General features: G+C 40.6%; 1 protein-coding gene across 2 annotated transcripts in view; it reads left to right on the forward strand.

Moving 5' to 3' along the window:
- Positions 1-14,634, forward strand: part of LAMA4 (laminin subunit alpha 4) — a 99,189-nt gene that overhangs the window by 21,836 nt on the left and 62,719 nt on the right. For both annotated transcript variants that reach the window (XM_015621773.3, XM_015621774.3), the window contains exons 2-4: positions 376-477; positions 10,000-10,124; positions 14,158-14,238. In XM_015621773.3, the coding sequence (XP_015477259.1) occupies positions 376-477; positions 10,000-10,124; positions 14,158-14,238 (308 nt within the window). The remainder of the gene's footprint in view (positions 1-375; positions 478-9,999; positions 10,125-14,157; positions 14,239-14,634) is intronic.

Consider the following 14,634-nt stretch of genomic DNA (forward strand, 5'->3'; position numbering starts at 1 on the left):
TCTTTTTCTTAGTAAAAGCTATTCCTTTCCTATAAATACACCTTCTTTACCGAATAAGGATTACAATTTCTGGTTAACTCATCCTCTAGTACAACATGCAGCAAGAATCTGCCAGCTCCACACCCATAGCTTGTCAGGGACAGGATGCAGGCAGGAATGCTGACAGCTTTAACACTCTAAGGCAAAAAACAAAGCACCAGGACAGAGAGTGAAAGAACAGACTCAAGTTCAGCAGTGTGTGTGTGGTCTGCTATGATGGGCTTGTACAGAGGGCTCTGGGGAGACCTGATGGCTGCAGTCTTGCTTTCCTCTCCTCTCACCAAACCCAACTCTCCAGCTACATATGTATAAGAAATACTTTTCTTCTCATTGCAGGGATGCCAAGAGGGATTTTATCGTACCAGCTCAGGAAAATGCTCTCCTTGCAACTGTAATGGTAATGCAAACAGATGCCTTGATGGATCAGGAATCTGTGTGGTAAGGAATTCCTCTGTTCCCTGATTGTCTGACTTTTAACACCAGTGCTCAGTTTCAATATACTGCAAAAGCAGTGTCTGTACCACAGGAGCTTTCTGCTGAAGAAGGATCCTAAGTAGGGCCAAGATCAATACATGAATGAATTATCCTGGTCAAAATTAATTCTCACGTAAATTATCTCTGCAGATTCTAAACATTTCCCTCATGCAGTATTTGTGAGAGTTAGCATGTGGAAAATTTTTAGTCCATCAGAAATATGGGAAGAGTTTTGTATACCTCTGGAGAAAAAAAAAAGTATAAATTCAAACACATTTCTTTCTCCCCTTTATGAATACAGTGCTGTGTATAATATAAACAATTTACAATGGTGAGTGACCCCTGAGAGTGTATATGCATGTGTTACCCATAGCAGTTCAGCTGCATGGCAGTCTCCTGCTGTGAAGGAACAACATGAGAAGGTCGAAACAATACACCAGGGGAAGAGTGTGTTGAATTCCAAGGTACTGTTACAATTTCCCATATGTTCAATCTGACTCAGAATCACCTCATACAGAAAGCTGTGTGTTAGTAATGGTAGTCAAACATTTGTAGCTCCAGAGCAAAAATCAGCCCTGTAAAACTAATCCCAACTACTAGCAGGCAATCAGGGCACTAATACACTAAAAAAATGATTCAAGTTAATACTGTATTTCAGCCACATAGCAAGAGTTAAGCACTAGTATGCTCTTTGCAATCTTGTAAAGCAGGAGTCGAGCCCAGAGCCCCTTGCTCTGCCATGTGTTACTTTTGAAAAGTCATAAACCTTTGCCCTCAGTTTATCTCTCCATAAAATGGACTCATAATATTCGCATACTCCGCATCGTTGCAACCACTATCAAGTTTTCAGTTATACAAATACAGCAAGTTCCACGGCATATTTCCTACAATTTTTTTTCTGTGAGAAGAAGACAGTGCAGCTGTTCAGCAAATTTTCAAAAGTGGTTTTAGACCACCAGGCATTCTCAGCTATTCTCTTTCATATGCACAAGGGGTTTTGACTCATGGGATTTTTGTCCCCTTAGTGTCAAGTGACAATGATGCCAAGGGGAAACTTCTGATAGAAGACTTGGGAACAAGATAGAGAGCTTGTCAAACATCTGCTTCTGATGACTCTGGTCACCACAGAGTTTCTGGATCAGAATATATGAGTTAGGAAGTGATTATACCCTCAGGCTACAAACACATCAGAAAACCTGTTTCCTATCTTCTACAAAAATAAGGCTGAAGTCACAGGTTCAAGGCAAACAAACAAACCAGAAAATTTACAGTATCAGGAAGAAATAATCTGAAAGTAAATGTGCGTTCCTGATTGGTGTTTCTTCTCTTGGAACCAGCTAGGTAGTAAGGAATAAAACTAAAAGTTAAACCCTAGTTTACTGTTTGAGTTCAAATTGCCCTTTGACAGCTTTTCTGAAGGATTTTAAATGCCATTAAGCTCAGGTCATTTACTTCTGAATAAAAAGGAACAGTGAAAAGGCTTAAGTGAAGTAAAAGTGAAAGGCAGAGGAAAATTGCAGATTGAAAAGGAGGTTTAAATGTTTGATAGCATAAAACAGAACCAGAGATGCCCATGGGGACTGCAGTAACTGGACCTTCCTGAAGATTCGGAAATTTCCAGAGAAGTAAGATGTAACTTGAATTACAGCAGGAAGAAGCATGTGAGACAAATTAATTAATTAAGTTTAAGAAAAGGTGACTTGATGGTTGGTAATGCAACTTGTATTAGAACCAGTGGACAAAGCAGCAAGAGCTGGAGAAGGACATGTAGGGATCTGGCCAAAGCCTGCTGGGGCAGAAATGAGTCAATACCTCTATAGCTGGGAGTGAAGAGATAGGACCATACGGTATGGAGAGCTCACCATTCTCTCGATTCTCAAATTTTTAGGTAACCTACTCCAATAATTCTTGTAGTGGAAACCACCACACCTGATAGACAAGATTTTCTGCATTCAGTTATTTTTTAATGAGCTGTTAAAAATTAAATCTTTATTTATCCCACATTGCTATAGTTGTCATCCTCTATTTCCATGATTATGAACTTGCTATCTACCTGCTTCCAAGATGCAACAGTGTTCTAAAGTTTTATCACCTATGAACTCTCCACCGTAATCATATCTTATCTTAACTTTGAGCCATAGATACAACACATCTTTAGAAGTGGATCTTTAGGAGAACTGATCTTCCCCTAAGTCAAAGTTATCTATATCTTCATGCTATATCTATATCTATATATATATATCCATATATCTATCATCATAATGGAATGTTTTAAACATTAAAAAAGCCATCACTTTTAAAAGTTAACTCTGCTAACAATGCTGGAAGCAATAATAACATGAAAGTAATAATAACACTGTATTTGGTTAGTAGATATTTTTTTATAGTCTAAGTAATAACTAATCTGTTTAGACCTGAATAAATGGAAAAGACAGTATGAAAAGGGAAAAGTACTCTGCTTCAGAAGGGATGAAAAGAAAGGGTCGGGCCCCATATGATGCTCTGAGGCCATCACGTTATGCAAATCCCTCAAATCAATTTGGCAAATGTAGTTCCCACAGCATACAAATTAATGAAATTTTCGTTGGCCTGTGCCCTGAATTCAAAATCAAATAAAATTAAGCCCTTTTTAATGATGCCTTAAGGTAGAGTGCTCATATGTTTAATTTCTGCCGACATACATATCTTGAGGTTCTGTTTCAAAACTTCTCTCAGTTTATTCATAGAATGCAAATCAAATCCACGAGTCATTAAAAGCTTATTGAATGACACAATCAATGAATCAACAATCTTCTTAGGTAACCAGACAGAGCCTTTCTTGCATAGATGCCTACATAAAGTAGAGAAATCAGTCACGTGGTCCTGTGACTAAAACTGAAGAGACACACAGTCCATTTTTTTAGGATAGAAAACCAGTGAAGTGCTTAGAAGAAGAATAACCAGCACAGCGTAAGCTGTACTAATGATATATTAAAAGAGAGATGTCAAATAATGTTTAATTTCAAAGATACCATCTGGTGATGCATGCAAGGCCAGTAGGGGAAGAAACACCAATTCATTGTGCTGATCTTGGACTTTGGATTTTTAACATCATTTTCTCAATCCTGGCTACAAGGAAAAAAATTGAATCTCTTTTCAGGCTCTAGCTTTTGATTTTGGAAACATGCATTTTGATTTTGGAAACATGCATATATGTGATGCTAACTGGGTGAAACTGCAAGAGCTTCAAGTGGCTGTCTGCAGACCCAGGGATGTGCACTTCCCCTGCATAAAGCCCATCATGTTTTTCTGCTAGTAAGATAGGAAGATAAGAGGGGAATGTTTTACCTCCTTCACCATCCCCCAGACTGCACCCCACAGCTGACAAATTTCTTTAGAGCACCTCTGCTGAAGGTTTGACATTTGAAAATTCAGACATGGGAGTGGTGTTCAAATGGCTGATCATCAGAGGGGCTGTGATGGTCACCTCTGAGAAGAGTGTCATATTTAGGTGAAACAGCTTTCCTAAAGCAATGAACTGTCACCATTGCATAGGATTGTGCAAGTAGTACAATTCACAGGGCTTTACCATACCTAAGAATTTGATTGTACAGTCTAGGGAAACAAGTTGTTTGAGGTGACTCCAAATGAACACAACAAAATGGATTGAAAGGTTGAAAGCTCTTTAAAAATACCAAGATGTTTATCCAGGCAAAATTAGACTGAGTTATCAGTGTCTTACGTGAGACATCTACTGCTAACGGAGATGAGATCTTCCTTGATGCATGAAAACACAGAACAGAAGACTGGAGAAAGCATTATAGCAGAGGGTGAAGGTAAATTTCTTGTTGTCTCCCTAAAATCTCTAAGTGGCTTGTTATCATTTCAGTTCTATATATTTGATCAGTCTTTATGTAAGGCACCTAAATACTCGTAAGAAAATAAATAAATGTGACCATTCTGGAACAAGAAAGACCAAATGATCCTAGCAGTGGAGAGGATAAATCCACTGGTATCCTTTCCAGCCTTTTATGGAATTTTTTACAATAGAGCATATTGTCATGTAAGTGATTTGTGTTTAAGCGTTTGGGTTTACAGCTGGGTGGAAAGGTTGGAACAGATTTGGCAGCTCTGCCCAAGAGGATAATATGTTCCACATGGTTGCCAAGGCTGTTCTGGAGAATTGCCAGTGGATCTACAACCATCCATCAAGCATGAGCAAAAAGCAGTAGGGAGCTAGCAAAACTCCCCAGCTCGTTAGGTACTTCTGCCTTCACAAAGAGCCTTGCTGCTTATCTCTCACTGCTTCTTTCTGTAAAGATGGGCTGCAGATCCTATTCAGCATTGGTGATATATGTTTGAAAATCTAACAAGAACACAGTATTAGAATGCAGTAATTGTCAAAAACATTAGTGTTAGTCAGGACATTTTCTCAAGTACAGATATTTCCCTCCCCCTTAGCTATGTTTCACCTTATATTTGTTGTCCTACCAAGTTTACTGTTGAAAACATGCAACATAGTGGCCCCCAGTATGAAACCACTTTGTTTCCACTCCTGCACAGCTGGTGTAAGAGGCACAAAGGAGCTCAGGCCAGGACTGTGAGGAGGGGCTGCTGCTGCTCTCCCACCTGCTCAGCCACATTTGTCACAGTTGGCTGCCACAAGTGATGGGTTGAGAAAGTAGCAGGCCTGGTGTGTTTGGCAAGGCATCATCTCCCACTTCACTAATACAGGACAAGGTCTACAAATCAAAACTTTGACATAGAGGGGGTATTTTGACCCAAACCACATCAGGAAATGAGTTTTGTAGCTATTCTCTTCTTTTCTTTCTTTTTTTTTTTTTTTTTTTTTTTTTTTTTTAATGCTTAGACAGGTGTCTTTACTTTAGTAAAAATTACACAAGATTTTATGTTTACTTTAAATGCCTCATCTCCTTCTTCCATATGAAATTCTGAAAACTAACACTGCATCTCACCCACAGTGGCTGGAGAGAGAAAGCTTGAAACCCTAAACCTCATAGATGGAAAAGATAAAACATGTACAACTCTTGGCTTTCAAGTCACTATGCTGCACTCCTTTTTTTAGGATTATTATTTTGGTATAGCAACAAATTCTGCTGTGCTGGCATGGGCAATGCTATGCAGTTCTGTAACCTCAGATACAAGAGCATATATGAGGGGAAGTCTAAATGTACCTCTAAATACAGACTGCACAGCCATGTGAGCCACCTGCATCTCTTTACCTACATAACTTATTCATCCTTGTGCAATCTTCTTCATTAACAGTTGTTAAAAGACTATCTCTCAGAAGGACGAGTAACAAGGGAGAAAAAAAATAAACAAACCAACAATTCCTGGTACATTGTAACAATATCTATTTTCCTCTCTGAAGTGGCAAGATTGTCAAGGTTTGAGGACCCTTTCAGATTTCACAGACAATATTTAAGACCCTGTTTGTTTTTTGAGGTTTTTATTTGGGGGGGAGCATTTGTGTTTTTAGTGGGTGTCTGTTGTTGTACTAACTTCACCAGAGGTAGGGCTGAGTATTAAATTTTGACTGCCCCCAGAGTGTCTCCATGCCATCCAGCATTAGGTGTCTAACAGGTGCTCTGCATCACTGTGGCAGGTTCTGTCTTTCTTTAATTTTAGAGGGTACACAGAAAAACAGTGTGCTACCTGTTTCCTATGGAGAAGATTCAGACTGCCTAAATTGCACTTTGTTATCCCTCAGATCAAATCATTTCCCTAAAACTGCATAAATGGCAGATTTAATGAAGCTGGCGCCTTCGAAGACCATCAGAATGAGCTCTTCTCTTGCAAGTTCATGCACCTAAATGAGGGTGGAGCAGATTTCCACCTCAGTTTTCCAGTTATATCAATTTACACAGGCATGCTTGTCTTGTGCCGGGGAAACTTGTCCTAGTACTACTGCCTGGAGAGGATCAACAAACTTTTCACTATTATTTGCACTCCAATGTATCTTCTGAGAAGAACTGCATCACATGAAGTGTTATGTGTTCTCAGAACAGTAGTTCCAGCTTTACTTTCCAATCAAATGGGTCTAGGAGCTCAGTGCTGACAACCATTTCCCAGTAACACCACATGCCCCCCACACCATTCACAGAACTATTTCATGTTCTTTTCATGTGTGCACAAACAGAGTAAGAGACAGGTAAAAATGCTCACACTGATTGTTGGCACTCAGGGAGAGTGCCAGAGCAGACTAAGGTATTTTCTTACACAGGCAGATACAATCCAGCCACTCTGTCATCAGACAAGCTGCTGGTGTACTGATGGATGAATGACTACATGCTCTAGACTCAAACAGAAGCCTTTAGAAGCCAGGCTGCTATTGATAATCCGCTCAATACAATCCTCAGAGAAGCAAAACACTTTTCTCAAATTACCACACCACTGTCACCCAATGCTGAGAATCACCCATGAGCTGCCGGGGTGTTCTTTCAGCCTTCAGAGACGTCTCTGGGGCTTAATGCACTCAGCAGTTTAGTTGGAGTTGCAAAATAATGAACATAAAATATCAGACCACTTTTTCTATCACTGTAAAAATATGGTTCTAAATACCCACAGAAGTTCTGTCTAGCTAAATAGGTTAAATTCACTTTTACATAATCACTAACCAGAAAAAAAACTACAAAGGTGCACTCAGATAATGAGTGCAGATAATCTGGGGTAAGAGAGCCCTTTTTCACTTCCCTTCAGTTTAGAAGATGAAAAACTGCAGATTTGAAGAGCAGCACTTGCTGTCCTGCTCTGTTCATTGCAGTCATATTTGAGCTTTGGAAACCAGTAGCAGATTTACTCTGTTAATACCTGTGTGTTGTTTGGAGAGCTGAGGACAAACAGGGGGAAGTGAATTGATCAAACACGGTGAAGGCTACAACCAACACACCCGAGGCCTCTGCCAGTGCTGCAGATGCAGGGTGGCTCAAGCACTTCAAGTGCTCAGTGCCCACACTCTCCTGTCTCTGGTGGTACATTTATTTCACTTTTTCATTGGATAATGACAAATGCAAAATATTTTTAAAACTGTATAAGCCTTCCATTAGCCTTCTGGTTCTCACCACATGGCCTTCTTAGTCCACCTCTTTCCTCCTCCTCGCCTTCCTCCTGTTCAAACTTCCTCCTAAGATTCTTTCATTTTAGAGGCTCTTTGTTAAAATAACCTTCTGGTTTACTACATATAAAATATTTTATTCCTTGCAGCAAATGTGACTAAGTAAAACCATCTTTAAAGCTATTGATGGCTAATCTGTTTAAAGATCTATGGAATAAAAATCAACTTTTTTCCCTTTTTCTCATCACATTCCATATGCTATAGAGTTCTCTGGCCAAATGACAGCCTTGTACAAAAAAAAATTATTTCTGTGAAACAGGTTCTCTATGACTATAAAGCATGCAGCAAGCAATACAATCAAAGTCTTCTAGAATCAAAAAGGATCTGAGCTAAAATAAGGAGTCCTAATTGGGGAGCCTTTATGAAATTCAAATAAGAAATACTGGGTAAAAAAATCAGTTGTGTTTTCACAAGCAAAACCAAAAACATCAGTGTTGCCAGAACAAAATTCTGCCACTAAATCCAAGTCATAGCATGTGGATACAAAACTAATTTAGGAATGCCTGTGCAAGTGAAGCTTGACTGTTTTCATTAAATGTCTTCCCTAATCTCATTCCTCTCGTCTCATACTCATTTCTTCAGAGAACACACCATGTTTGGAGAAGAAAGTGAGTTTCAAATCTGCAGGGGATGCTGCAGGTGAGCAATTGGTTAGCTGAGCTCACCCGCCCCACTCCAGTGCAAGGTGTCCCTTGCCCCAGGATAGGGAGCTCCCTCCCATTTGGAGCACTCCTGAAATCCCACACACAGCTTCCCTGTCAATTCCTAGCTCCTGGGCCAAGTAGCACAAGAGGTCCCATGCAGGGCCTGACTGAATGTCTCTGCAGCCCATGGATGTTCTCCATCAGTGGCAGTGAGAGGTCTAGGCTAGGAGAGAACCTAGACTGGCCTATTTCTGAAGTCTCTGTTTTGTACTCCACCATCACCCACAGCTGTTGTAGTAGAGTATGTCACAGGGTACATACCTTTTGGGTCCTTGGAATATCCATTTATAAATCTTTTGCCCATTAATTCTTCTAAGGAATCCCTTTTTGTCCCTGCAGGTTCTCTTGCCTCCTGTCAACAAGTAGCAGAAGTCTATGTTTTGTGTTGGGAAGTACCTTTTCTAGTCAGTGTTCCTCAGTTCTTGTATTGGAGAATTTGGGTGAATTCTTGTATTGCATTCAGCTTTTTTACAAACTTCTGAGTTATACATAACCCAGCCACACCCTCCTGCCTTTCCATCCCAGCTGAGCAGCCCTACATTTTCTCTCTCTATGAAACACTGGTGAATAGAGAACAAAACTCCTATCAGTACCAAGGCTTAGGTGATCTGAATATTCTTCCCACTCTGAAAAGTTACTGCCATATCCTACCCTTGATTTCCTACTCTTTTTATCAGCTTTCAGTAAAAAGAAACCTTTTTCAAGTATCCTGTCAACTTAGTTGTTGTTTTGTGGAAGTCTGGATAGGTGACATCCTCTGGTTACCCTTCATACCCTTGCTTATTTGCACCATTTGCAGCACATAGTGAAGCAGGAGTTCCTGAATCAGTTGATGCTTATTCATGTACTCAGAGGTCTTCTTCTTTATTATAGACACTGTCATCTTCCCAGGGATGGCAATCACATCTGTCAGTCTGCAGTTTCCATGAGCCATGGTATTAGATCAGAAGAGGGAAGAATCAAGGAAGCCCAAACCTATAGCAAATATACACTGATAGAGTAGCTCTCCACATATGTCTGCCATGGATCTGCTTCCTTGCTGTCTCAAGGTTGGCACAGCTGCTCACATCTGTACTGTGTCCTTACAAAGCACTGTAACTGGAGAGTTCTAATTCAGGGACACTGCAAAACCCCTTGCACAATTGCCAGAGTGGAAACCCTTTCTGCATCCTTCCTACTCTTCTAAAGTAGCTTGGTGAGACAGCTCCCAACTCTCTTTTCCAGTCATCAAGTCCCAGAAGCAGTCTTGCTGGAACCTGTGTCTTGGCTCAAGTCTGTTGATGGGATTTACCAGCAGATATCTTTTTTTTTTTCAGTTATGGAGTCTTCGAAAGGGATTTTTCCCTTCTGACACATGCTGTTCAAAACAGGGCTGGCAGCTACAGCTGAGTAGCTCTGACACCTCTGCTCCAGCACCTGCTGGCCTCATATGTCTGTTTTGACTTGTACTGCAGCTTGTCAACCCTTGCTGCTGGTCATTGTAATCAATTATAGTAGTTTTATTTGCAGCTGTGTCAGCTTGTTTGCCTGAATCTGTCAACACCTTGAAAGGTCAAGACCTGGTATCAGCCGCTCTTCCGATTGGCCAGGTCTTCAGCCAAAAGATCTCTTTCTGAATCAGGCAGCACCTCCATTTAACTTTCACCATTCTGTCTCTTTCCACTGCAGGACTGCCAGAGAAACACAACAGGACAGCACTGCGAGCAGTGTCCGGATGGCTTCATTGGTGATGCCGTCAGGGGAGTGCCCACGTTCTGCCAGCCCTGCCCCTGCCCCCTGCCAGCTCTTGCCAAGTACGTAAAGAGTCTTTGCTTCTCTTGGATTTGAGTTGGCTTTGGCTCTTTCCAAGGTGGGGTCAGCATCCCTTCCTGAATACAGGAGACAAAAGCTGTTGCCCTGGACAAACACAGGGGAAAAGAAGAGGGCTACCAGCTGCTCATGTTTATAGCCACAGGAAGTAGCGTTTAGTTTAGAAGGTGCAAAATATCTTTAGATGCTCATACCAATTCTTACCAAGAGAGAGGAGAATGAGAAAGTTCAAGTTCACCCTTTTATGTAGAAGAAATTATTCAGTTGTCTGATTGCTTTTAAAAATCCTTTAAAGAGCAATTCTCAAGAAACATGGCATCAGAGATTAATGTGGTTGAGACTGAAAAAAAAAAAAAAGACAGATATGTCTCCTGAAGGGCAAGACCAAACACACAAAAAAAAAAGCATGACTTTTCAGTCCCCTGAATCTACAGCAGCTGGGTCGGGTTAACATGGTAACAGTTCAAAGGAAAGTGCTGGAGCACCCTTTGAGGTACAGTCCCTCTTCAGCTGATACCCAGCTACTTTTGGGTAAGAAACTCTGAAGCCTGATAGAAAACCAAGACCACATCAAAGAACTCCAGATGTTGTGGGCTTTGTGCCTTCAGATTTAAAAAAAAAAAAAAAAAAAAGGAAATTAAAATAAAGGAAAGAAAACACAAAACTACAAGCCACAACAAGCCATTAGAAACAATTAGTGGCATGTCAGTAATGCAGCTGAAAGAAATTACCTACTTCCTTTTGCTCAGATTCGTGCTCTGGGAGAGAGATATCTATGCAACTCCCACCATAGGGAGATGCTAATAAAGAGTTGCCAACAGGCTGACGCTGTTTTTCAGGGAGCTAGGTATTCCTCTTATGTTGTTTCCCATTCTGCTTTCAACAGGACTTCAAAGGGGATTTAGTCCTTCTTGTACTTGTTTGCTGTTGCTATAGGATTACTCACACAACCTTAAGGTGGGATGAGCTGCGTTTTGCTCAGCTTCTTGGGGCTCAAACTGGAAAAGGAACAAAATCACTCTGGCCAAATTTCCACAGATCCCTTCTTGACTTTTGCAGTGAGCTGCAGACATGTGAGAAGGGCCCTGGGGTGAAGAACAGCTATTGTTGAAAAGCTTCAGCTTTGCCTGGATTACAGAAAAAATCCTTCAGACACAGTGGAAGAACCTGGCTTTGCTCACATGTAGAAAGGCTTAGGAGTGAGCAAGCTCACAGATGAAGCAGACTATTTCTTCCATTTTCAGTAGCAGCTGTAATGCCTGAAAAATTAGAAATACAGCAGTCAGGAGCAGTGCTTTTTCCTTGGCAAAGGGTTTCTTGTAATCTGTTGGGCACAGAGCAGCCACTTTGGTGTAAAAAGCTGTTCTCTAAGCCACAACCTGGGCTGCACATGCCTGAGGCACTACTACATGAGCCTCAGGCTCTACCAAGCAAGGTCAGTCAGGCAAGGTCTGGTCTGTGCTCCCTAGAGCTAGATTTGACACAGCATGACTGGGTGTGCATTCACCCAGACCTGCCTCACCCTGCAGCCCACCAGGCTCTGCAGAGGTGCTCCCTGAGAGCAGGGAGCTGGATGGCCCACCAGGCACTGAGCAGGGCTCAGTACAGTGGGAAAACAGGGATTTGGGCTGTAGCTGCTCTCTGCCAGTGCTATAGGAGAGGAAGGCAGAGGCAAATTCCCTGTTTCAACATGCTCCTTAGCTAGGGACATTATGCCTCTCCTATTCCAAACCACTAAAGAGAAGGAAACCCCAAATCCAAAACTCAGCAACATGGGATTGGGAAGGGAGAACAAAGGTTGCAAGAAACCTGAAAGCAGATACCTCAATATTAGCAGCAATACATGGCTTGGACTTCATGAGCCTCAGGGGTCCCACAATCTAAGAATATTCTATGTTCTATGACATTGTCTCCCTTTTGAAACTACATCAGTAACAATTCTCCTCCTTGGTTTTCCCTCAGAAAAGTCCTGAAGGTAATAATTAAAGAAACATCCCATCCCAAGTTGCTTCATACCCCTATTTAAATAATGTGCAGAAATTGCCTGCTCAGCTTCTTGCATGAGAGACCTGACCACAGAAATAGTCTTCAGCTGGGGCTGGAACAGGCAAAAAATAATTGGGCAACATTAAGCTTTACAAAAGCTTAACTAAATTCAAAGAAAAAATGATCCTTATTAGTTGGGTTTTTTTTCAATTTTCCTTCATTAATCCTACTACATATAAAGAGTAAGGCAAAATTATAACTCTACCAGAAGCAGAGAAGCATAAAATGGCTTAAAAAAAGAATATTCAAAGGATGTTGTTTTGTACCCTTATTTCCTTTGGAAATAGAATACCAAATCTGTAAACTGACAGACTCACCAGATAGATATTTTTTCCAGGAATTCAGCAGTGTCTCTAGATTTTCTGACCAGACTATCTTCATATCTTCTATCCTGGGAACTTTTTTGGAGTAACTTTTGGACATTACACATGAAGCGTAATGTCATCTCTTTGGAACAAAAAAAGGAGGATGGAAGTTGTTTCACAGTCCAGCAGATGTTATTTCTTTTCAAACCCAAGGGAATTATAAAGCCTTTTTTTCCCCCTAAAAGTTCACAAAAAGTATAAAACTTGAGGAAGATTTCAGTCTTACTTCATAACTTAGATCCACAATGTGGTTTTTGCAACTACGTGAAGGAATTAGACTTTCTAAAAGAGGAAGGCTGCCAAACTATTATGACTTTCTCAACATGTTCTTGTAAAAGCCACACAGCAGTTAATTTGTAAATTCTGTGAGAAGAATCTCATTTTATGTTCTCTCTGGTTATATCAAATATTTTGAGACAGCAGAGATCCAGACAGACTTTTCATCTCTGGTTGTCCAACCAGTTGAGAAATGCTGGCAGGAACTGAAATTATACGGGAATTCTTGTCACCTTGCAATGCTGTTTGTTCCTGGAACAAGCAGTACATGGATCATGCATTTTCCCATTGCTCTGAGTCTTCTGTCCTGTGTGAAGTGGATGCAACCCAGCCACAGCTGCCCAGCCCCGTATGACTGATGAGCTGTGTTTTAGCAACCATAGGCCAGAAGCTGAAAAATGCTGCCACTCACTACTCTGGTTGCATCTAGTGCTGGCAGAAATTTATTCACACATGTTGAAAACTAACTAGAAACATCTTAGGACCGTATCTCTTTTTTTCCTTTTAAGCCATGCCCATCGCCGTCTTTGAAATGCATATAAAATTTTCACTTCCCACATCTGGCTACTGCTGTTTCTTGGGTCTCATATTTACTTAGACATTCATCAAATCTTGAAAACATAAGAAAACAAAGGAATCCATGATTTAGAATCACAGCAGTAGAAATTACAGCCCAAGCCATTACAGCAGTCAGCATCACTACTTGGCGTGTTGGTCTCAGAAGAGCCACAGACTCTTTCCAGCTTGCTTGGGAAGATGGCAGAGCAGCCTTGGTTACTGTAAACTCAGTTACTCTGAATGAGGACAGCATTACTGAGGTCATTTTTCACCACTAGGAACTTCCAGGTTGGAATTTGATGAAAAACTGTAGGATTTGCATAGGAAACTGCTGTACCCATTCCAGAATCTCAGTTCCTGAAGTGCTCACTGCAGTGTCTTCCACAAATATTATTTTACCCCTTAGGATAACAGACAGGAAACAATTAGGTTCACATGACATACACATTTATCTTAAGTCCCTTATCTAAAGTGTGTTTATCAAAACCTGCAAATGTGTCTGATCTGCACTAGAAGACAACAGCTTTCATACATGTACATCTGTATTTATATAGCTCTGTAGTTCTATACCCTAATTAGTGCTTCGTAAACTAATTTAAAGTCTAAACAAGGGGTATAATATAAATTATGTAAAGAGCTAAATACCTATTCAGAAATTAACAACCAAGAGCCAGAGTTCTCATTGACATATGTCCATATTGTACCAAAAAAAACAGTCCCAAGTGTCTGTAATTGCCTGGTATTCTAACTATTCATCCTAATGAAATTCCAGCTTTGCAGTCTCCTGTTACAGAAAAAGTGGAAGTGTACGCTGTGTCTGCAAGGAAAACTATGCAGGACCCAACTGTGAAAGGTAAGAAACTCATAGGATGACTTGCTGGTCAGCAATATGGAAGTCCAGAATTTTTTCAGATCTTCCCTGAAATCTTATGCACTTGTTTTCATCAGGTAGGGTTGTGTCTGTTAAATGATCTCATTCAGTTCCAACTGAAAAGCACTAAAATTTGCTGAGGGGAAGTGTCAGTACAAGACAGACATTTACATATCATGTATTTTGATCAAGTTCTTACACTTTGTGCACCTTCATGTGGTGATCCTCTTAAAAGGAATGCAATTTAAAAATACAAAACACAAATCAGAAACAGAAGCTGAAGTGAAAAATATCCACCACATTGATGCCTCTTGCAATTCATCCCTCTAAAATATGCATCATGTTTCTACCAAATAACTTTTAGAAAAGCAAAGGAGA

The sequence above is a fragment of the Parus major genome, chromosome 3 (assembly GCF_001522545.3).
Source record: "Parus major isolate Abel chromosome 3, Parus_major1.1, whole genome shotgun sequence".
In the NCBI taxonomy this organism is placed as follows: Eukaryota; Metazoa; Chordata; class Aves; order Passeriformes; family Paridae; genus Parus; species Parus major.